At 40.8% G+C, this 21,833-nt stretch overlaps 4 protein-coding genes across 5 annotated transcripts; 1 reads left to right on the plus strand and 3 right to left on the minus strand.

The window, feature by feature from the left end:
* Nucleotides 1–68: 68 nt before the first annotated feature.
* LOC116619926 (universal stress protein Slr1101) lies at nucleotides 69–5,161 on the minus strand. 2 transcript variants are annotated; one of them, XM_048724238.1, is made up of 5 exons: nucleotides 4,976–5,161; nucleotides 3,733–3,777; nucleotides 3,287–3,370; nucleotides 923–1,023; nucleotides 69–431 (listed from the first exon to the last, which is right to left on the minus strand). In XM_048724238.1, exons 1-5 carry the CDS (start codon nucleotides 5,052–5,054, stop codon nucleotides 177–179), a joined length of 564 nt encoding a protein of 187 aa, XP_048580195.1. In that variant the 5' UTR covers nucleotides 5,055–5,161; the 3' UTR covers nucleotides 69–176. The 2 variants fall into 2 exon arrangements, with proteins under 2 accessions (XP_048580195.1, XP_048580196.1); XM_048724239.1 differs by lacking the exon at nucleotides 3,733–3,777 and having other exon boundaries at nucleotides 4,976–5,155.
* Nucleotides 5,162–6,817: 1,656 nt separating this feature from the next.
* On the minus strand, nucleotides 6,818–14,648 carry LOC5515488 (fumarylacetoacetase). Its single transcript, XM_001635623.3, has 15 exons — nucleotides 14,492–14,648; nucleotides 13,176–13,286; nucleotides 12,950–13,036; nucleotides 11,649–11,683; nucleotides 11,209–11,258; nucleotides 10,778–10,868; nucleotides 10,453–10,550; nucleotides 10,173–10,225; nucleotides 9,814–9,867; nucleotides 9,500–9,545; nucleotides 8,943–9,073; nucleotides 8,505–8,580; nucleotides 8,386–8,432; nucleotides 7,965–8,066; nucleotides 6,818–7,284 (listed from the first exon to the last, which is right to left on the minus strand). The coding sequence occupies exons 1-15, from the start codon at nucleotides 14,570–14,572 to the stop codon at nucleotides 7,090–7,092; spliced, it is 1,257 nt and encodes a 418-aa protein (XP_001635673.1). The 5' UTR covers nucleotides 14,573–14,648; the 3' UTR covers nucleotides 6,818–7,089.
* Nucleotides 14,649–14,873: 225 nt separating this feature from the next.
* Nucleotides 14,874–17,784, plus strand: LOC5515504 (leucine-rich repeat-containing protein 47). Its single transcript, XM_001635567.3, has 4 exons — nucleotides 14,874–15,933; nucleotides 16,186–16,424; nucleotides 16,622–16,724; nucleotides 17,091–17,784. The coding sequence occupies exons 1-4, from the start codon at nucleotides 14,977–14,979 to the stop codon at nucleotides 17,358–17,360; spliced, it is 1,569 nt and encodes a 522-aa protein (XP_001635617.1). The 5' UTR covers nucleotides 14,874–14,976; the 3' UTR covers nucleotides 17,361–17,784.
* A 595-nt stretch (nucleotides 17,785–18,379) lies between these two features.
* On the minus strand, nucleotides 18,380–20,884 carry LOC5515502 (eukaryotic translation initiation factor 1). Its single transcript, XM_001635624.3, has 3 exons — nucleotides 20,713–20,884; nucleotides 20,346–20,512; nucleotides 18,380–18,753 (listed from the first exon to the last, which is right to left on the minus strand). The coding sequence occupies exons 1-3, from the start codon at nucleotides 20,738–20,740 to the stop codon at nucleotides 18,607–18,609; spliced, it is 342 nt and encodes a 113-aa protein (XP_001635674.1). The 5' UTR covers nucleotides 20,741–20,884; the 3' UTR covers nucleotides 18,380–18,606.
* Between the last annotated feature and the right edge of the window lie 949 nt (nucleotides 20,885–21,833).

Consider the following 21,833-nt stretch of genomic DNA (forward strand, 5'->3'; position numbering starts at 1 on the left):
TTGTCTTCATGAATGAAAATAATAACAAAGGCTGTCTGCGACACTTTGCCAAATAGGTGCCGCCTCTAGACCATGCTAAGCAAGTGTGTTTATTTGATATCAAACTATAACGAAAATACAATTACTTCATGGTGCGTTATTACAATGTCAAAGTATAATCGTGGGTGGGCTCCCCCCTACTCCGCCGTCTGTTGACATTGGACGTGACTTTCCTTGTCGCCATGATTTTTGGGAACGAGAAGGACTGGAATGTGTGCGTGATGAATGACGTAATCACTAACACTTCCTAATATGGTGCGACGCACTACACCCATCCCACGGTTTCCCATGACGATGAGGTCAATCCGTCGCTCCGTTTCCTTGGCCACGTGGCAGACGGTATGCCCTAAACCCCCGCTTTTCTCCATCACCACGAGCACTGTGGCGGGAATCTGCAAAAATAGACATGTCGCTGCAATGTATGCAGATATAGGCAATATGTCTTTTTTTCTTGGATTTTGGACCAATGATAATGGAATAGCACCCTATGGGTAGTGGACGGTGAGGGCTAAGAGTGCGGGGGTTATTCCTCCCCCCTCCCCTCAAATAAAATTTGCTAACTAACAAGGTTTTGTTTTCGGTGCACGTAGGATAAAGTGGTCATGAACCGATCTATTCTGAGACCGGCGAGATTGAGACGTTGACGCTAGTATCTAATCATTGTAAGATTTATTCATCATTCTAATGAATATTATACCTCAGTGTGTTTTGATAATGCTGACTATGACGTGAAGAGACGGTTGGCTTGGATAGTGTGCACCCTGCTTGTCTCTTTTTATTAAAATAACATTATCGTGTAGAACTCATATACGATATGCGCCACACCCCTACTTCACTTGACAAATCGGTTTCCTCCTGAACAAACCACAGAAACAAACATCACCTTCATTTTCTCCAGTTTTTCCTTCATCTTTTGTTCCCAGTCGGTAATTTTTTTCTCGTGCCTTTCACACTCTTGTCTCCAATCTTCTGTTGCAAGAGCATCTAAAAGACATGAACAATAGCGAATGTATATTGATGATAGCTATTGCGTCGCTCCCTTATCGATGCTTCATATCAAAGGACCAGTGACCTTGGAATGCAATCATGTGATACCTCACTCTAACATTGTATGATTCTTAGTTATGAACAGCAGAATCTGCGTGAACCAGTTTCCCTCTAGTAGAATTAACGAACCCGAAACTCAAGAAATGATGTGATGGCACACGGAAGCCTGTTTCCCACGCCCCTGTTACCTACCACAGGAATCCCAAATAGAACCCGAAACTCGAGAAATGATGTGATAGACGGAGCCTTTCTACCACGCCCCTGATGCCTACCACAGGAATCCCGAATAGAACCCAAAACTCGACAAATGATGTGATGGCACACGGAAGCCTCTACCACAGGAATCCCAGAAAGCCTGGGACATGGCTGTGTGAAGTTTGTGAACTTTAGAAGCACACTAGCATACACAAATTGGCACCAGTCGGGCCAAGACGGGACGCTAGCACAGTCTATTACCCGTGCAGTTCGGCAACCATGGACAGCTGTTTCGTCCTTATTAGGACTCGTCAGCATGGCATAGCCGGTTTGCCTCAGTTAAACTTCATCGGCAAAATAAACTGCAGGGCGACTTCGACTCGAACGAAGTGCTTTAAACCACAGCTTAGATCCATGTGGGATCTAGAGCTGCGACCGGGCTAGCGTGATGCCAATTGTGCGGATCACGCATGCGACCTTTGCTAGTCTAAAACTCCGTCGGATAGCCAAACTATCCTTGCGAGTATGTATACATAAATGTGAACTTTAGAAGCACACTAGCATACACACATTGGCACCAGTCGGGCCAAGACGGGACGCTAGCACAGTCTATTACCCGTGCAGTTCGGCAACCATGGACAGCTGTTTCGTCCTTATTAGGACTCGTCAGCATGGCATAGCCGGTTTGCCTCAGTTAAACTTCATCGGCAAAAAAACCGCAGGGCGACTTCGACTTGAACGAAGTGCTTTAAACCACAGCTCAGATCCATGTGGGATCTAGAGCTGCGACCGGGCTAGCGTGATGCCAATTGTGTGGATCACGCATGCGACCTTTGCTAGTCTAAAACTCCGTCGGATAGCCAAACTATCCTTGCGAGTATGTATACATAAATGTGAACTTTAGAAGCACACTAGCATACACACATTGGCACCAGTCGGGCCAAGACGGGACGCTAGCACAGTCTATTACCCGTGCAGCTCGGCAACCATGGACAGCTGTTTCGTCCTTATTAGGACTCGTCAGCATGGCATAGCCGGCCAGCTTAGATCCATGTGGGATCTAGAGCTGCGACCGGGCTAGCATGATGCCAATTGTGCGGATCACGCATGCGACCTTTGCTAGTCTAAACTTTGCTAGTCTAAACCGGCTATGCCATGCTGACGAGTCCTAATAAGGACGAAACAGCTGTCCATGGTTGCCGAACTGCACGGGTAATAGACTGTGCTAGCGTCCCGTCTTGGCCCGACTGGTGCCAATGTGTATGCTAGTGTGCTTCTAAAGTTCACATTTATGTATACATACTCGCAAGGATAGTTTGGCTATCCGACGGAGTTTTAGACTAGCAAAGGTCGCATGCGTGATCCGCACAATTGGCATCACGCTAGCCCGGTCGCAGCTCTAGATCCCACATGGATCTAAGCTGTGGTTTAAAGCACTTCGTTCGAGTCGAAGTCGCCCTGCAGTTTATTTTGCCGATGAAGTTTAACTGAGGCAAACCGGCTATGCCATGCTGACGAGTCCTAATAAGGACGAAACAGCTGTCCATGGTTGCCGAACTGCACGGGTAATAGACTGTGCTAGCGTCCCGTCTTGGCCCGACTGGTGCCAATGTGTGTATGCTAGTGTGCTTCTAAAGTTCACATTGAAGTTTGTGGTAGTGTACAGGAGATAAGGCGCGGTGCCTAATGCCTGCGAAACAAGCGAAAGAGGCCGTGATGATGTAGATAAAGATGAAGGCGCTCCCTACTTCTTACCATCCCCCGCGTGGCCATCTTCTCATCGCTACCTTTGCACTTGCCTTAGTCTCCTGGGGAAGCACTACGGACTCCCTAAAACGCCTGCGGGAGGCTTTTCTTCATGGAGGTAACTAGGCGGCGGTTGGACATAACATTTTAATAATTTTAGTTTAAACTAGGCTGACATCAGACGGACTAATTTCATTGTTTCAGAGCGTTTCTGCTCTTTTTCCACCTGCAGTACAATAGAGCGATTAGCCTTACTCACGTGGCAGGGCCGGTGGGTGCAGACATGACACGTGTAAAATGGTGAGGTAGTCTTCGCCGTCTTTGAAGATGCGATTGTAATAATCTGCGACAAAGGGTACAGTAGATTGAATGTTCAACTTGCAGTGTGCAGTGTGCAGTGTGCAATATGACAAATTGACAGGCCATACAGTACTGTGAGTTAATGTTTTAGCGCGTAGAGGTCCAGAGGGGGTTGGAGGGAGGGACCCGTGCCCTCTGATCGCTGGGGAGCTGAAATATAACCGTCCTGCTCTAGGGGTAACCAGATGAGCGAGACACGAAATTGGATCTTTGATTTTTGAAACGGGGGAGAAAGCCGCTTGTTTATAAAAAGTTCTAATAAAAGTGAAAGAAAAAAAATGGGTGCCTGGAGACCTCCCAGGGGTGATCGTCGGCACTTTGTGCGAGGTCAACTGAAATTCTTACCCTTAAGAGTTAGCAAATTGGGTGTGGTCGAAGGAAGTTTTAACCCTAAGAGATATAGCAGAAACAAAAGAAAAAAACGTTAACACCCCCTTAGGAATAGCAATTGGTCGAATTTACACCCTAAGAGATAACAGAATCGGAAAAAACGTTAAACACCCCATTAGAAATAGCAGTTAGTCGAGTTTTATTCCCTAAGAGATAGCAAAATCGGAAAAATCCTTCAACATCCCCTAAAGGGATGGCAGTGATAGCAAGATGTGACGATCACCCCCTTCTACTTTTCTGGAGAGTGAAAATAACAACTTGAAAATAATAAAAGAGACATAAAAAAAGAAAACCCAAATCGCCTTTACAACTATGCGAAAGTTTTTTTTTTTCTACTTACAAAGGAATACTTTGGCTTTTTAATCCCTTCTTAACCGTACTCTCCCGGCGAGAGTGTTTATACCAGATAGATTCCGCTCTCGTCGTATGCACGCACGTGGTGCTGCCTTGTATCAGGAAAAGCTAGGTCATTCTGCATTTTGTAAGTCGCGTTAATCACCGTCATTTTTTGCCGTCCTAGAAATATTCTGACCTTGCGTGTTTTTGTTTGACCACATAATGTGCGATTTAGAGCTCCCGTTTCCCTATTGTTTCAGACGACGCCAAACGATTAGATTCGGCACGGCAGTAGTGCGACGTAGGAATCGGAACTTCAAATTAATCGGTCGTCCATTATCATAATTTATTAGTTACAAAATTACATCAATACAAAACATAATGCTTGGCATTCGATAAATTAGCTATACTGAGTTTTGGAACGGAATGTTTTTAAATTTCATTTCCCGGTTGACCGACCACGTGAAATGCGTGCAGTGGTACCCTGCTATCATAACAAACCGTGCTAGACTTCACACGGGACATATCAACAAATATTTGCTAGCATTTGTCATTCAATCTCTTCTTATCTAAGATTAACATAACTGATAAAATACAGAGCTTTCAGAATTTTACAATTATTTGTTGTAATTTTGCACTAATTTTGCGGAAAGGCGAAGCGATGTTTTTTGCACACCTAAAAAAAAAAACAACTTGCACACATCTGCATAGTCTATCCGCTAAAATAACACACATAAACTGGAAAGATTATAATTTACATTTTTATAACACGTTGCCTGCTAATTGAACAGGCGGTTAGAATACTGAATGTATTTTCGCCAATTGGAGCGAAACCTTACTACCTTAAAACTGCCACACTTACAATTGAGAGCTTCCTCGCTATGTTTGCTATAATCCATAGGAATCAGAACTCTCCTTTTGTAATCTTCCGGTTTGGCCATGATGTAGTGATGCTGTAGATTTGATAACTCGATTCACGCTACACACAGTTCGACACGCTACCCGCTCTTTTGCATCACTAATAGGCTTTTTTTTTCGCCACGTAAGAAGTGAGTGGCTGCTGTACATTTATATGCGGGCGCAGACTCGGGGTTCCGGTTATGATTTTCGGCGGGAAGTAAAGGGCTCTTGATATGCAAAACTGTCCGACGTGAAAGTGTTTTTTTACTATTAGGATAGTTTTGTCATTGTTCCCTTGTCCTTTTGTTTTTTTTATTATGTTATTTGGATCTTCCGTTGTTCTTTATACACACAAAATAAACAATCAAAACATTTTAAAACATGGTAAATAACAGGCCCGTGACCTCCCCCCACAATGGCCGAAAAGTCCACCTTCGGTTTGCAATAGATAATAAACGTCCCGGGGAAATATTGCAATGGCATAAAATCGCTTTTTCTTCTTTCGGGGGTGGTCACATGTTCATCATAAAACTTAAAACCCCTCCTTGCGGAGTGTGGGAGTCCTGTGTCAACAGCAATGCCGAGAGGCATGCATGTCAGCTCTGGAAATGTGGGGGACTTTGTGACAGCTCTTCTAAAAAAAGAGTATAATAGACCAAGCACAGCAGTAGTGCGAGCCGTGGAGTGTGACATGTTCCCCAATATCTCCACGCTAAAGATGTTGCACTATTACAAGCTGCGAATGCCAGAAGCCTCACACGTATAACAGATCGTGCATGGGGCAAGAGAGGCTTGCGCCATTGGCCCTTATCCACTGTCACGACGACACAGACGTCGACCTAGACGACACAGACGTCGACCTAGACGACACAGACGTCGACCTAGACTACACAGCGACCTAGACTACACACACGTCGACCTAGACTACACACACGTCGACCTAGACTACACAGACGTCGACCTAGACTACACACACGTCGACCTAGACTACACACACGTCGACCTAGACTACACACACGTCGACCTAGACGACACACACGTCGACCTAGACGACACAGACGTCGGCCTAGACGACACAGACGTCGACCTAGACTACACATACGTCGACCTAGACTACACAGACGTCGGCCTAGACTACACAGACGTCGGCCTAGACTACACAGACGTCGGCCTAGACTACACAGACGTCGACCTAGACTACACAGACGTCGACCTAGACTACACACACGTCGACCTAGACTACACACACGTCGACCTAGACTACACAGACATGACCTAGACTACACAGACATGACCTAGACTACACAGACGTCGACCTAGACTACACACACGTCGACCTAGACTACACAGACGTCGACCTAGACTACACAGACGTCGACCTAGACTACACAGACATGACCTAGACTACACAGACGTCGACCTAGACTACACACACGTCGACCTAGACTACACAGACGTCGACCTAGACTACACAGACGTCGACCTAGACTTCACAGACTTTGACCTTTATCAAATGGTTTTAACTTTGATCACTGCTTGAAAATTGATATTGATCAGAAGATAGAGTGGTTATTAAATTCACGTAAAACAAAATGTAATTGTTGAAGTGTAATAGTCAACTTCACCCCAAGAAAAATCCTGGGTACGGGCCTGCATTATCACAGTTTTTCCTAGCATAGCAGAAGATAAACGCCGATATTAACGTAGAAAAACAGTTGAATCAATTTAAACTTCTTACGTTAATTTTATATAATAGGGTATATGATAACAACGGATAGGAAAAGGTGACTTAAAGACGCCAGCACAGACTAAATAGGGCATTTATTTTTGTACCACTTCAACCCTTTCTACTCAGCAAATTATTTTCCCTGCAACGTCGCAACACACGCTGAGAATAATTACATTTAATGTAATTCCGAGGGCTTCTGACTATTTTCTGTATCGTTGATGAGAGTAGCCATCACCACACAAGCACACCTCGTACGTCGGGGTCGGTGTGGGCACATACGGGCTACCTTTCTGCCTACAAATACAAACGAATCCTAGCTCACATCAGTATAATGCCGTCTCTATAAACTAGAGGCTGACTGCGGGAAGGACGGCCGCCCTACACTCGCCAAACCCCACCCTGAAGCCGTCACCCTGGGCAAACCCAGTCATGACCACCTCGTCGCCGTCTTGGAGGAACTTCCGCGTTACGCCATTACCGAGATCGAGCGGCTTTGTGCCTTTCCAGCAGAGTTCGAGAAGAGAGCCATAGGAGTCGGGTGTCTAGAGATGCAACGAAGGGGATAGAAAACATAGATTAAAAAAGATATAGATAGCAATCGGAAAAGGGGTAAGGGGAAAAAACGTTTTTGTTACAGGGCCGCCTTAACTTTTCACGAATGGAGTAAGTTTGCGTTTCCTTACTAATTCGCTAATGGATGTAAGGGCTAGAGTAAGGAGTTTTGGTTTCTTTTAGGCTTCTTTCGGTCGAAGAATTAAGAAGTTTAGGCTGCCCTCAAGAGCGTACACAGGATTGGCTGGGAGTGCACACAGTCATGAGGTGTTGTATGGAAAAGGCATAGTATTTGCGCATCCTGCGCAACCCCCTGTGTACGCTCCTGGCCCTACATTTCTTTCAATGACTGGAGTGCGGAGTTGAGGCTTTTTTTACCTCTCCCTTAGGTCTCGCGTAAGTCTAGATCGCCTTATCTTTATGTCGATGTCTGGAGTACGGAGTTGAGGCTTTTTTACCTCTCCCTTAGGTCTCGCGTAAGTCTAGGTCGCCTTACCTTCCTTTCTATGACTGGAGTGAGTAGTTCAGGCTGTCCCATCTTTCTAACAATGACTGGATTACGGATTTTAGGGTTTTTTACCTCTCCTTTAGGTCTTGCGAAAGTCTAAGTCGCCTAAGCTTTATGTCGATGGCTGGAGTAAGTAGTTTGGGATGCTCCAACTTTCCTTACCTCCCCACTAATGGTGCCAGACCCCATGAGGTCACCTGGCCGAACGTTACACCCGGTGATGGTGTGGTGGGCTAACTGCTGCTTCTGTGTCCAGTACATGTACTACAATACAGAAAACACTTAGAATACGAAAATAACTTAACATAAATAACAATATGATCATCTAACTCTTTTTTACTAATCTACCCTTTTCATCTAGATCAAAATTTTGAAGATGCTCTTACATATTAAACAAGCCGACGGAGGTTACCAGGAAAAAAACACAAAATCATTCACATCACTCTCCAATTATCATCATTTGTGCGGTTTATTTAGGCAGATACTTAGTAGATACTTAGCTAACAAACTTATAACCTGGCATCAACCACATCCATAGTTTGGTAGCTTTGTTTGAAAAATAATTGCTATCAGAAGCACACACCTTGAAGTTTGTATTGCAGATAACAGCTGGATTGTTTATTCCAGGGCCTGATAATACAAGCAACAGCACTTATTGGAAATCCAAATTATAGAAAACTGTGAAATATAACAAATCCTTACAGTTCAAAGCGACCTGCAATTTGATGTCAAATGTATATGGGTCGGAATGCTGAAGGTATGGCAAAGGCTCTGGAATCTAGGAGAAAACAAAACATGGTAAATAAGAAAAAATCATGCCAACTATGGAAGTTTTTTTTTTTTTTACAATCTCAGATGAATTGTACACCTTGCTCACTCGACCTGTCCTTAGGTTCCATAGAGAGTAACTTTAAGCTATTTCTACTTGGATACGAAATCCCAAAGTAATACGAACTATTTTTTGTTTCAAATCGACACGGTTCTTACTGTACATATAGGACTTTTCTTAAAGGTGATATTTTTGTGGCTGGCCAAAACGATCATCTGGCTCATTCTACGTTGTGTTGCACCTTGGAGAGAAGGTCATACTACAAGGACAATTACCTGGAAAAGTAAGATTCATTGAAAAGATTGAATTACCTGGACGGGGTTGGCTGTGACAAAAGGCTGAAGTGCTTCCATGGTTACCACCCAGGGTGATATGCTGGTAGCAAAGTTCTTAGCCAGAAATGGGCCAAGAGGGACATACTCCCATTTCTGGATATCACGAGCTTCATGAAGTAAGACAAAATAATCAGTCTGAGCAACGTCCACATAAACTTTGCAACACCTTGTTTTTATTTCACGTTTTTGTAAAAAAACGGACATTCACATATGTTTAAATTTAATCTTTTTTTTCTAACTAAAAGGTCTTTTTAAATAGTGACACCCATCTGTTTCTAATGCAATAAAACGTTTAAGACTTTAACCAAGAACATTTGGTCATACTTTATTTTGTAAAATCCAAGAGTCACGAAAATTTTAGATAAGGTGTTACTAACATAAACAAACCTTCCAAATGTAATAATTTGAATGTAGTCGAGTAAGCACAGACCTTGTACTCTCTTTATAAAAAAACTTCTCTTTGTGCCAAAAGCAATCCAGTGTAGTGAAGTCTTTGATTTACAAACACAGTAATGTTCAACTATTCCACTCACCACTCCAGTCGTTCATTAGCACCATTCCAAAGATGTGGTCCTGCGCCTAATAAAACAAGAAAGTTCTCACTTTATAAACTTAAACAGTGCTTGACCCTTCTTTCAAACTACTCCATTTCTAATAAAAATGCTGAAAAGCTAATTTGAGGAATTCCTAACAGCTTTTTATATAATTTTTTGTGTTATGTTACCCCCTGATGAAGCCCTGAAGATCCCCAAACTTTTTGTCTTGATTTGTTTCCCTATTCTGAAGTCCTTTAGATCTATACCTGATTTTTATGTGTGTCATACTTAACAATACCAAATTTACTGACCTTATCAATTGGAATAGGCTCCCCTAGATTGTTTCCAGGTCCAACAAAGAATGCCTGGGCAAGAAAAGAATTATTGATCACATACATTGTTATGATGTGTGATACTATGTAAAAATCTTCTCTTTTATGAATGTCATTTGATGGTCCTTGTTTTGCCTCAGTCTGATTCTCTTATCTACATGTTACAGCAGACAACACTTGTCTTCTTAGACTTTTTGTCTTCTTCTGCTCAGTTCCTGACACCAACAACAACCATGACCATGACGCCACCACTGCTGACAAAAACCACGACGCCTCCAACAACAACAACAGTAATAAGTGGACAGTTCTACACTACGAAAACAAAATTATCAAAATACCATCTCCATTTCCATGTCCAGTAACTTGCAGGGACCGAATGCAGGTGGCTTGGCTAAAAAAAAGCTTACATTAGAACCTCATTCTATGTTCCCTTTTCAAGATATGTAACACTATGCAAGTTAATATTTTACCAAAAGGGGCACAAAAACAGGTACTTTACCAGACAAAACACTTTCTCCTATTTAATAACTTGACAAAAGAATTACAATATGTTTGAACAACAAAGTACAAAATACAAAGTTGAAAATTTAGATTTAAGTGACAGAAAAGCATACTTACTTTCATCAGCACGAGTTTGCCCGATAGGACGGCGCACTGGTGTTCCTGAGACAATGACTGATGATGCACGCCCATGGTAGCCTACTGGGAGGTGTTTCCTTTAAATCATTGAATGGAAATAAAATATTTTAAAGTCAGCACTGAGAAGGTTTTAGCCTTTTAGTATTTTACTATTCACACTACTATTGTACGAACTTAATGAAATAGCAACTAAATGTTACCTATTATAAAGTTTTGCAATTTTTAAACTTTAAATCTTTGTCTTTACTGGTGAATCTTAAAGAGTTTTCTATTTAACAATAAATCTAAATGGTCTTGAACTCACCAGTTTGGCATAAGAGCATTGTCCTTTCCCCTAAACATAGTGCCAACATTTGTGGCATGATATTCAGATGAGTAAAAATCAGTGTAGTCCCCTAGAAAAAGAATCTAATATTACTGTAGCCTCATGTGATGTATTCCATGTTATTGTTAAAGCTTACTTACTAAAAATGTTAAGAAATAGAAATGTGTGTCCTAGATTTTACATTCAATGCTGCTAATCACATTATGCTTATCCTATAGATGTCCTAGATTTTACATTCAATGTTCAATGTTCTAACTGCAGAAAGAAGACACAACAAGGAACCAGTTCTGCCCACTGCACCAGTATCATGTGGCTCGTAAAGCTCATTACCCTCAGCCAACTGGTGTTATCCACTTGAGCAAAGGGGTGTGTGATAAAATTACTAAAATATTATTCAATACAGATCTTACCAATATTTGCAGGTAGATGCATTGTCACCTTATTTTGAGGAATAAGGCATCTGAAAGATACAAAAAGAGAAATAGAATGTTGAATGGTGTACCTGCTCAGATAAGTATTGATCAAATATACTCTGGGCAGCTGTTCGTAGGTCACCCAAATCAGCTGCTATGGGTAACTACAAAAATAATAGCAACAAGGCTCCTGCAGTTAGGAAAAGGAAGTAATTAAAGCATGTATTGTAGAGACGGCAACATTGAAATAGGAAAAACTAGTGGCTGAGACATGTAAACATTTTCCTCTTGCAGTGCAAAGCTAATCAAATTTTAATGCTCGTTAAGCGCCTAGCGTTATTACTGGCTGCGTACGTTTCTTGAACAATACCGAATCTATATTCAAATATATTGTGATTTCAAGCCATATATCTGCATAAAAAACATTAATTTAATACCTGGATCTCAAGTCTGCATTGTCTCTAAGAACAGCCTAAAATGCAGATAAAAGTCAATGAAGTCAATATAGTAGTTTCACTTTTTAGACAAGTTCTAACAAGAATACCAGTTTTCATCAATAGAAATTAAAAATCTTGTAACAATAAACCACCCTGCTCTGCAACTTGCACCGTCCACTGCTATGGAGTTGGTGTTTTTTTAGAGGTTAACATGCCAGTAGTTATGAGTAGTGTTTCCATTAAAAAATCTTTGTTAAAAAGCACTTTCTAGATGATGTCAATATAAAAAAATATTTTCCCTGGCGGTGCAAACAGTACAGTATTAAGAATAGTGGAAAGGGTCGTTGACTGGTTCTAGTAGAATGCGTCCTGACAGGCGAATATTTAACGAAATACTGCAAATAATATATTTAATATATTGTTTTAAAACTGAGTAAACATAGAATACCACCATATATCTTCATTTAGTGATTTGTTAATACTGTATGATGGTGCCCCAAAAGCTGGCAAAAAGTGGTGTTTGGTCCACTTTCGGTTCTCTATTTGTAGACAAAACTATAAAACATAAGCTAGATCATCCTGTTGTGTAGCCAAATCCGACAATAAACGTCCGGTAGAGATACTGCAAAGGCATAAAAATATCTCTTTTTGTTTTTTTGGGAGTGGTCAGATTTTTATCAGAGAGCTCAACCCCCCCCCCCCCCCCCCCCCCACCCCGGAAAAATTATGTCCACTCTTTCTGATTTTGCACCCCCCCAAGAAAAATCCTGCCTTTATGTGGCAATCTGTCAATACTCCATTCAGCGCCAACCAATCATGGGCAAGCTCCCTGATGATAGAAGAGCTATTTTTCATTGGTAATTACTTTAAATTAACGGAAATAAGCTAACAGTTTCTTTTCTATGAACAAAATACATCGGATTGGTAATGTTGAAAGATTTATGTTTCAAATTCAACATTCCTCAAGGGTGTTCTAGCAGGGTTAAGAGGATTCGTCTCACTTCTATACATGTTTTTTCTTAGCAAAAATTATGTTTCTCATGATTAACTTTTTATGATTAACTTTCAATAAAATTCTTTTGGGAAATAATAAAGCATTCTGTCAGCAAAATTCCACTTAATTAAAAATTAAGTGTTAAAAAATTCTTACTAACCTTTCCACTATCCTTAACTTTTTTCAATATTTATCTAAAGCTATACCCCTAAAGCTATGTAGGACTATGAAAATTATTTTGGTACACGTTTTTGGTGGTGGACTGCTTGAAGTTCTCAGGGATCCTCTCTTAATCATTAAGTCAGACCTCCTCTTTGGAAAGGATCTTCTGTAGGGTGGCTCTAGCTTCCTTCCATGCGGCAGGACCAAGCCCCATAAATGCATTTAGGCTAGGCTAAAACAGAGGTAAGACATAAGTACAAAGTGGCACTAGACGTCCTTTCTCATGGACACATGATGTTGTGACTTTAGCCCATAGATTTACATCCAGATATGAACACCAATATAAACTTGGTTTCAGTATATGCTGTTACCTCTTTAAAGACATTTCTCTGTTTGCTGAGTGCAGGGCCATCAAAAAGGTCTGCAACAATGCTAAGGTCCAAAACGTAATCACCGATGGCAACCCCGATTCGCTTGCACGCCTGGAAACAAAAGATAGTTAATTATAAAAATATTCAACCACAAAACCTGCTTGCCTGGAAACAAAAGATATGTAATTATAAAAATGTCCAACCCCAATACGTTTGCAGACCAGGAAAAAAAAGATAGTTAATTATAAAAATATCCAACCACAATACGCTTGCTTGCCTGGAAACAAAAGATATGTAATTATAAAAAAATTGAACCTTGAGTTTGCAACAAACATGCCATAATAAAAGGTGATGGCCCATACAGCAGCAGGGGCTAGATCCAGGTGGGCTTGGTGATCTTTGAGTTTAAATTATGCCAATGATGCATACATTAATCATTTTTATTCCAACCCCACCATGATGTTAGGTATAAATGCATACCTGAATCGTACAGAACACATAAGCAGTTGTGTTCTTAAACCAAAGTAATGAATATAGTATACAAACAACTGCTAGTCAATGGCCTAACCTAAAGAATTTTTAAATATTGTGACTACAAGGTTTTTTTAGGGAATTACAATCACTATGTTATATAATAGGAGGCCTGGCTCCTCAGGACCACACTATGTTTGCTCGTCATTCGGAGACAATCGCTACGTTACATGATAAAATTAAAGATTCTAGATGTCTGAAATGGAGTCATTCCTATCTAGTTTTAAGTGGCTGTAAATAAAGCAAACAGCAACAGTAATTTCAATGTCACTCTCCCCTCCCCAATCAATTTTTGAGGTTTGTTTGTCATGCAGTCCCCTGTGAAATTTTGGGCAAAATCTTATTTTTTTACTTGTGCTATAACACACTCACAGATTTTCCCTAAATCTTATAAAACACTTGTGTCCATTATCTAGTGAAGTGCTGTGAGGGGGGGGGGGGGGGGGGGGCATGAAACATTAGGAAGATACTGGGGGTACAGATAAGCCCCTACTGGTCATTTCCTTACAATTCTAAAAAAATATTTGGGGAGGGGGAGAAATCTTTGGAGTTTACAAGAACCCCTCCCCTTCTCTGTTGCCCCTGCTACAGCTAACCCTTTCAGCATCCAGCATGCTGCTGCCAAATTTAGGAAATATAAAAGCGAAACAGTTTTTACGGGCAGGGGGGGTGTGCAATTGACAAATTATCAATCAATTATCCAATCACAATTCCCTCTGAAACAAACCGTGTTGTTCCGAAAGGATTATTTTCACGAGTGATCCATGTGATTAGACAAGACTTACATTTTCCGAAGTTGAAAACACTCCGTACGGTAAGTTTTGGATTGGGAAGTGATTATCCAGGGTGATCTCAATGAAAGACATCTTATTAGATTTGAAGAAATGGAAGAAGTCGTCCACGTTGAAAGGTTCAACTTTAACCGGGGGCGTGTCGGAGGCTGGGTACTAGTACTCAGTCTTACCCGGCCTCTTTAGAAAGGAGCCCGGAGCAAGCCGACCTAAAACAAGTATTGTGGTGGTTCGTTCTCCGGTGATATAGAAAGATTAAAAATGTGTTACGAAAGAGCCATATCTGTATTGGTTATAACCGTAAAAAGATTTTTATCATGTCTAAAATTTTTGCCCTTTACTGGTGCTAGCAGTTGATTGTTTTCGGTCCGTGGGCTTCCTGTGTTAAGAGAAAGCCAGGTGGTGTGTTTCGGTAGGTGTTTTTGAGAAGTGTGACGAGGCTTATCGAGTTTGTGTAAAAAGACCGAAAATAACCCATAATGAGTTGGTCGGAGGTAAAACAAGCAGCAGAAGAAAATAGATATGAGCTGGTTTTATTTGGAAGTGTTATTTCTGAGCGCATTTCTGTAAGTGGTTTAGACCCAGCCATCTTCCAGTTAACGAGACTGAATTTCCTTCAGATCTCAAATACCTCTCTAAACCATGTTCCTGATGAGATAGGTAACTTAATCAATCTGAGGACTTTAGACATGCATCGAAATGCAATTAAAAGTATCCCTTCTACTATTGGCAAGCTTAAAGACGTGAAGGCCATTGATTTCTCGGGGAATTCTTTGGAGAAGTTACCAGCTGAAATTGGTCACATGGAACATCTACAAACATTAAATTTAAACTGTAATGCTCTTACGACAGTTCCACCTTTAAGAAATGCCAAAAACCTCGCAAGACTTGACATCTCACATAATCGGCTAGAGAGCCTGCCAGAGGGTATATTCAATCTGGAGCTTATTGCAGAAATCTATGCGGCCAATAATCTTATCCAAGCCCTTGGTAATGAAGTAGGCTGTCTCCATGTTCTGAAAGTCTTAGACCTCTCTGAGAACAAACTAGAGGCCATCCCATGTGAGCTGGCTGATTGCCTGAAGCTAAAGGATTTAAATCTAAAGGAGAACCCAATTAAAGACAACAGATTGGGAAAGCTAATAAAACAATGTAAAACAAAAGCTGTATTGGACTACATTGCTACATTGGATAAAGAAAAAGGCAAAGGTAAAAAAGGTGGGAAGAAAGCCAGGAATAAGAGAGCCAGTGAAGGTGATAAAGAAGCTCAAGATGCAGATTCACAGCTTCCTCTTATACAGGTTATTCATAGTGATCGCATCAAAGTCACAGTACAGCCAAGTGTGCTTCAAGTTAGGCCATACATAGTGTGTACTCTCGTCAAGGATCTTGACCTTTCCGTACCAGCAATGTTCAAGAAGTTTATTGCAGTTCAGGTAAGTCAGTTTCCAAATAGTCATAACAAAAACCCTTTTTACCAGCTTTGACTCCCTGTCCCCCTATCTCTCCCAAAAATATATATTTTTCCACAATCAGAATACTTCCCATCTGCTCAGCTCAGATGTTTTTTTTTTCTCTTGAAATACAATAAAGTCTTTAACAACTACTCTTGCATCTCAACGAGCATAGTACTTTAAGACATGATGATAAGGTAATCACATCTAATAGTATAAACTGATTCTCTGCAGTCACAGCTTCATGAAAGTCTTTGTGACAGTCGTGTTCTGGCTACCATAGCAACCCACAGCCTAGAAACACTGTCATTACCTCTTACATATGATGCTGGCAAATCAGAGGAAGTTGAAATTCTCCCACTTGGAAGACAGAAGCCTGTAAAAGCTAAAGAACTAGTGGATAACCTGAAAGCTGAGGCCATAAAACAGAAACAGAAAACAAAGAGAAATCCTCTGAAGACTGGTCTCTATAAGTAAGTTTGCGACATAGATGATCAGGATGACCTGCCAATTTAGCAGGGGGTGGGGTGCAGGGAGTGTTAGAATATTTGGGTGTATTTTTACAGCTAATTTCCGGTTAGCATATGTCTATCGAGACAATGTATTATTGCATTATTGTTTTATAATGTATTATCAAATAATACTTGTAATCAGTCCATTGTATCTACAGGTACCTTAACCTTGTTGATGGAGTAGAGATGTTTTCCTACCTTCGAGATGACACTGGAGCTGTGGTCTCACTTCCTCCCGTCACTAATAGTGAAGCAAGCAAGGTGTGCCGTTAATTCAGTGTTCTGGTGTATTACCAATGGGCTCCATTGATCCCTGTGCACCCCCCTTCCCTTGGACACGGGGCATAAGCCAAAAAGAATACAAATTAATGTGTTTAAGCCTATGCCTTTTGCAGTTTTATGCAAATATTGTTTGTAGTATGAGCAGAGAGACAGACATTGAAGGCTAAAACAGGGGAGTATTCCTTATCCACTCAATTCAAGTAAATCAAATGTATCTTGTTACATTTAGCTTATCAAACCAAAAAATGTATAATCCAACAATTTTCACATTCGAAATCAAAAGTAACCTACCCACAAGGACCAGTGTTTTGACTATTTAATTAAAACTACTGTTTTTGTTTTCAGATCAAGGCTTCCAAGCAAGATGTCCTTGTTGAATTGACATCATCAAAAGAATTAGCAGTTTGTAAGCAAGTCATGGATAGCCTCATTCTAAAGATGATTGAGGCTGGTTTGAAGTCATGCCCAAGCGCATCAGAAGTTCAAGCCACAAAACAACCACAGCTTGTCTTAGAGCAAGTCAGGGTTGTAAATGATGAAGGACAGTTGAAGGTTGTTTACCCTTCTCATGTCGATCTTTCATCAGATTCTGTGAAAGTTATATTTCCCCAATAATCATGCCTGAACATTAACTTCCTTGTAATGAAACATCTGTAATTAAGATGTTGTTTAGTGTTGTAGTGCCCATACTGTAGGTGCAAGGGCAGTGTTGTAGTAGGGGCATAGCTGTGACCCCCTTAGTTTCTCGATGTCTGTATTGTGCCCTTCTCCTCTAGTATTTCAAGGTGGCTGAGGCCCCGGGATTCCTGAGCCTCAGGCAATGTGCACTAATCTACAGGGTAGACCAAGTCAAAACTGTGCTACCATACATGGCTTGTAAGAACTTAGCCCAGCATACTTATATAACAACAGCAGCAGTAATGAATCACTAGAGAATTAGGTGTTAGGAACACTTCATAGCAAAGAGTTTGCCAAAGGAAAGATGGACGTAAAACCATCTATTATGTTTAAATAAAAAATAAACTTGATACTAAAATACTATATTATGTTCATACAGCCCTTTCAAGTTACGACTTCACTGCAACATTCTTAGCTCCATTGCAAGTTAGACTTCTCATTCTCCTAGCTTGCCCTGACAAGATATGACTTCCAAGCAACACTCTTAGCCTTCCCTTGCAAGATATGAATTCTCATCAACACTCTTAGCTCCCTTGCAAGATATGAATTCTCATCAACACTCTTAGCTCCCTTACAAGATGATTTCTCATCAAAACTCTTAGCTCCCTTGCAAGATACGACTTCTCATCAACACTCTTAGCCTTCCCTTGCAAGATATGAATTCTCATCAACACTCTTAGCTCCCTTGCAAGATATGAATTCTCATCAACACTCTTAGCTCCCTTGCAAGATATGACTTCTCATTAACACTTTTAGCACCCTTGCAAGATATGATTTCTCATCAGCACTCTTAGCCTTCCCTTGCAAGATATGATTTCTCATCGACACTCTTAGCTCCCTTGCAAGATACGACTTCTCATTAACTCTCCTAGCTTTCCCATGCAAATTTTGATTTCTCAGAAACACCCTCCCCCCCCACACACACACACAAAAAAAAAACAGAAAATAATGCATACTTTAGATGGGATTTTTCTCATTTATATGTTATACTTTAAAGATCAATGTCATTTAGAACATATAGCCAATACTGTTCTTATGCTGCATTAAAATATCTAACTACACAGCGTTAGCTTGGACAGTTAGATTTTAGGCTTTGTGATGTAAAAATGCACACATACATTGTTCTTGTTGTTGTTACATATGTACAAACTAAATTGTTCAACATAAAACAGCCTGTGCTTGTTCAGAAGCCATGGACTTTGATTTGGTCTTTCTTTGCCAGGTCTATTTGCAGCAAGAACTCTTGAGCATGTGCTCTTTGGTCTCCCTGCAGCTGGATGCATTCACCATACTCTGGGTGATCTACGACTGTTCCATTGCAGGCAAATTGCTGAAAGATAGAGAGACAGCATAAGATAACCGAAGTGTACATTGAAATGCAGTAATTACAACATAAGAGGCCAATCAGAATGCAGGGATTATTAATTTACACAATCTATAAACTCTGATGTTTCCAGGGGTATTTGTAATGCTGACTGTTAACAAGCTTCAGTTATTCTTGTATTAACAAGGGGGCAGCCAACTCATACCCATTACTTTATAAAATTTCTAATATACTAAGGGGCAAGTCCACCCATGAGCTAAGGTCCAAGAATACAGCATTGGAAATAACAGGTTAGTTTTACTAACATTACTAAGCCCTGTAAAAGCTTTGTCATACAGTTTCTTTTTCTCTGGTACAAATTGTTTATGAAAAAACACATGAAAATATGTCCTGTGCAGCTTGCGATATTTTTTTAGAGACAGGTTGCAGCCAAAAAGTGATTGTGTGACGGAGGCTTACACTGGTTTTAAGGCATGACTTTTTTCCAGTTCTGCATCTGTCACAGCTTTAGATCAATCACAACCAAAACAACATCAAAGTGGAATGCCTTTTTAGCTACTGTCACCAAGAAAATACTGATAAACACAAAGCCAGCAATTGACAATCGAACTGTCTCTTAGATTTGCGCTGACGTTGATTTAGTGCATATGTGTGACTGTATCTTTTGTCTGCTTTCTTGACAATATCTCATTGGTTAGCGGCCACTGTAACTGCGAAATGGTGTGATGTGGAGTTTATGCAGCTCAAATAAAAACAAATGTGGTATTAGATCTGGCATGACAAAATCTTGATGTTTCAATCAGTGCATACTTCTTCAGTACAGCACGACTGACGCAGCCATTGATTAATGTCTAGGTGAACTATATTCTGCGTGCCAAACATAATTGCTCCGACACTTAAGTATTCACATGCTCAATCCAAATAATTAGATTTGGCATGACAGAACATGAATATGAAGGGTGCCTAACACTAACAGTTCCAAGATCTATGTCTCTTAAGGCCAAGTTACACGAGGCAATTTTTGTCTGCAACTGGCAACACAATGATTGTTGAATGCGTAATTGCCTTGTGTAACATCCCCTTTTTGCAACTGGCAATGCAGCAAATTGTTGTGAAAAATTTTTGGCGAAAAGTAGAGCACGTCTCTACTTTTAACAACAAATCGAGACAAGTTGATGCATGTGACATGCTTTGGCAACGCATTGGGTTTTCAAAATGAACCAATCAGAGTTACTGTTTTCTGGCCGTATATTGGCGAAGAGCTGTTGACGGCAGATGTGTTGCATTGCGAAAAAAACATTGCAAGTGTGTGACATCCCTCTGCAACTGAAAAAACATTTTTTTATTCGCCATCATTGCCAGTTGCAGATGAAAATTGCCTCGTGTAACTTGGCCTTAACAGATGGAACGTTACAGCAACAACAGAACAATGAAGAGCTGAACTTTCCCTATGTAGGGGTTGGATCTAAGGTCGATACATGTAACTGAGAATTACAGCTCGTTATTATTAGTTCATTGAGGAGTGAGTAAACAAAGAAAAAATAAATAAACGGACGAAGTTCTGACATCATCGAAAAGAGGGACGATGTTAAAGTTACCTTTTTGAAGGCCTTCACTAGCTTCTTTTTATCATATTCATCTGATATGCCTTGGATTGTTGTCAAAGTCTTTCTACCGTTCCGCTGTTGGATCCGGACGTGAATGACGTCTCTTTGGACACTTGTATTGCTTTCGCCGTCACCTTTTGAGGCGTCCTCAAACGGATCTAAATGAGAATTAGAGTAGATATTACCCTCTCTCAAAAACTCTGAGGAACCTAGCATATATTTGACAGCATATTGTGAAGAAAGAAAAAAGTCTTTCATTTTAAAGCCGTTAGAAGCAGTCCAGATCAGTTGCTCCATTTAGCATATGACGCATAAACAATTTCAGACATTCTTCTGCTATAAAATACTCTTTACTTACTATACACTTGCAAATTCTGGATGGACATGCGAAGTCTTTGGTGTTTTATAAACCCTTGTTTTTGTTGTGAATATGGTTCTTTTGATTTATCCAACGGATGGACTTGGATTGCGATACGCTCTCAGCTTTTCGTTGCGAAACCAAAATGGCGACCTGAACTAGAAGATTATATATTCAGTGACGTCACGTCCCATGGGACTATATTGCGCTGAACTGTCGAGAACCATACGTTTTAATGACCTACTTTTTTACACAGTAGTATCAACCTCGGGATAATTCTAGGGACGGAGGAGTTATTGAGATTTTATTTATCTTTAAGAATAAGATTTCCATTTTATGGTGAGTTAAAAATTAATAGTATCCTGGCTACCACATTTCCGGCTGCACGCAGGCTACCACAGTGGCTCCAAGCTTCGCGGCGACAACGATTTGAAGAAGAGCGCCGCGAAGTCTCCGCGAAGCTCGAAAAGACAAGGGTAGCCAACTTGGTTTTGTGCTGTGGGTGGCTAAACAGCTTACTCCCGCGTCACGTTTCTGCTTCTTCATACTCCTACGCCCTAGAATAGATTTTCCCTTTAATATATATAGCCAAGAGATCATGGTCTCTTGATGTAGCCCAACCTTCCCCACCCAACTACAGATGATACCAGTAAGATACTGCATCAGCGAATCGCTATCAAACAGTAAAAAGGAATACACTGCATAAACTCTTTTTTTTTTCTTTTTTCATAAGAACGTCCAGCTTGTTCGCGGTGAGGCCGCAGACTGAGAACATCCAGATATCCCGATCACCTGAGCACACCATGCGCTAGGACCATACAGGCGATCAGCACTGGTTTTGATCAGGTTTTTTAGGCTATTTTTTGAGTTTATTCGTGTTTTAATTGTGGGGGTGCGAAATCCCAAAAGAAGTGGAGGGTTGGAGAGGGGGTGAGTTTTACGATAAAAATTTGACCACCCCCGGAAGCTAAGCGCGTAGATTTCGAACTCGGGGCCGAGGTATTTAGCGTGATTAAACTATCTGCTGCTCATCAAACAAAATCTCCTCTCGCTATGCTTTCTATATTAGTACTCATTCCATTTCAATACTTTCTGACGGCCGAAGGGGCGTGTAACGGGGA

Source organism: Nematostella vectensis, chromosome 2 (genome assembly GCF_932526225.1).
Source record: "Nematostella vectensis chromosome 2, jaNemVect1.1, whole genome shotgun sequence".
NCBI classification, from domain to species: Eukaryota; Metazoa; Cnidaria; class Anthozoa; order Actiniaria; family Edwardsiidae; genus Nematostella; species Nematostella vectensis.

What these genes read in the sequence shown, in the direction of transcription:
- LOC116619926 (XM_048724238.1), bottom strand. Translation starts at nt 5,054, where the DNA reads ATGGCCAAACCGGAAGATTACAAAAGGAGAGTTCTGATTCCTATGGAT. An exon ending in GCACCCACCGGCCCTGCCAC is followed by an intron (nt 1,024 to 3,286) that starts GTGAGTAAGGCT and finishes CATGTCTTTTAG; the next exon opens with ATGCTCTTGCAACAGAAGAT. An exon ending in AAAAACTGGAGAAAATGAAG is followed by an intron (nt 432 to 922) that starts GTGATGTTTGTT and finishes CTATTTTTGCAG; the next exon opens with ATTCCCGCCACAGTGCTCGT.
- LOC5515488 (XM_001635623.3), bottom strand. Translation starts at nt 14,572, where the DNA reads ATGTCTTTCATTGAGATCACCCTGGATAATCACTTCCCAATCCAAAAC. An exon ending in AATGCAGACTTGAGATCCAG is followed by an intron (nt 11,259 to 11,648) that starts GTATTAAATTAA and finishes TGTATCTTTCAG; the next exon opens with ATGCCTTATTCCTCAAAATA. An exon ending in AATGCTCTTATGCCAAACTG is followed by an intron (nt 10,551 to 10,777) that starts GTGAGTTCAAGA and finishes AATGATTTAAAG; the next exon opens with GAAACACCTCCCAGTAGGCT.
- LOC5515504 (XM_001635567.3), top strand. Translation starts at nt 14,977, where the DNA reads ATGAGTTGGTCGGAGGTAAAACAAGCAGCAGAAGAAAATAGATATGAG. An exon ending in AGAAGTTTATTGCAGTTCAG is followed by an intron (nt 15,934 to 16,185) that starts GTAAGTCAGTTT and finishes GATTCTCTGCAG; the next exon opens with TCACAGCTTCATGAAAGTCT. An exon ending in CTAATAGTGAAGCAAGCAAG is followed by an intron (nt 16,725 to 17,090) that starts GTGTGCCGTTAA and finishes TTTTGTTTTCAG; the next exon opens with ATCAAGGCTTCCAAGCAAGA.
- LOC5515502 (XM_001635624.3), bottom strand. Translation starts at nt 20,740, where the DNA reads ATGTCCATCCAGAATTTGCAAGTGTATA. An exon ending in CCAGAATTTGCAAGTGTATA is followed by an intron (nt 20,513 to 20,712) that starts GTAAGTAAAGAG and finishes ATTCTCATTTAG; the next exon opens with ATCCGTTTGAGGACGCCTCA. An exon ending in TAGTGAAGGCCTTCAAAAAG is followed by an intron (nt 18,754 to 20,345) that starts GTAACTTTAACA and finishes TCTATCTTTCAG; the next exon opens with CAATTTGCCTGCAATGGAAC.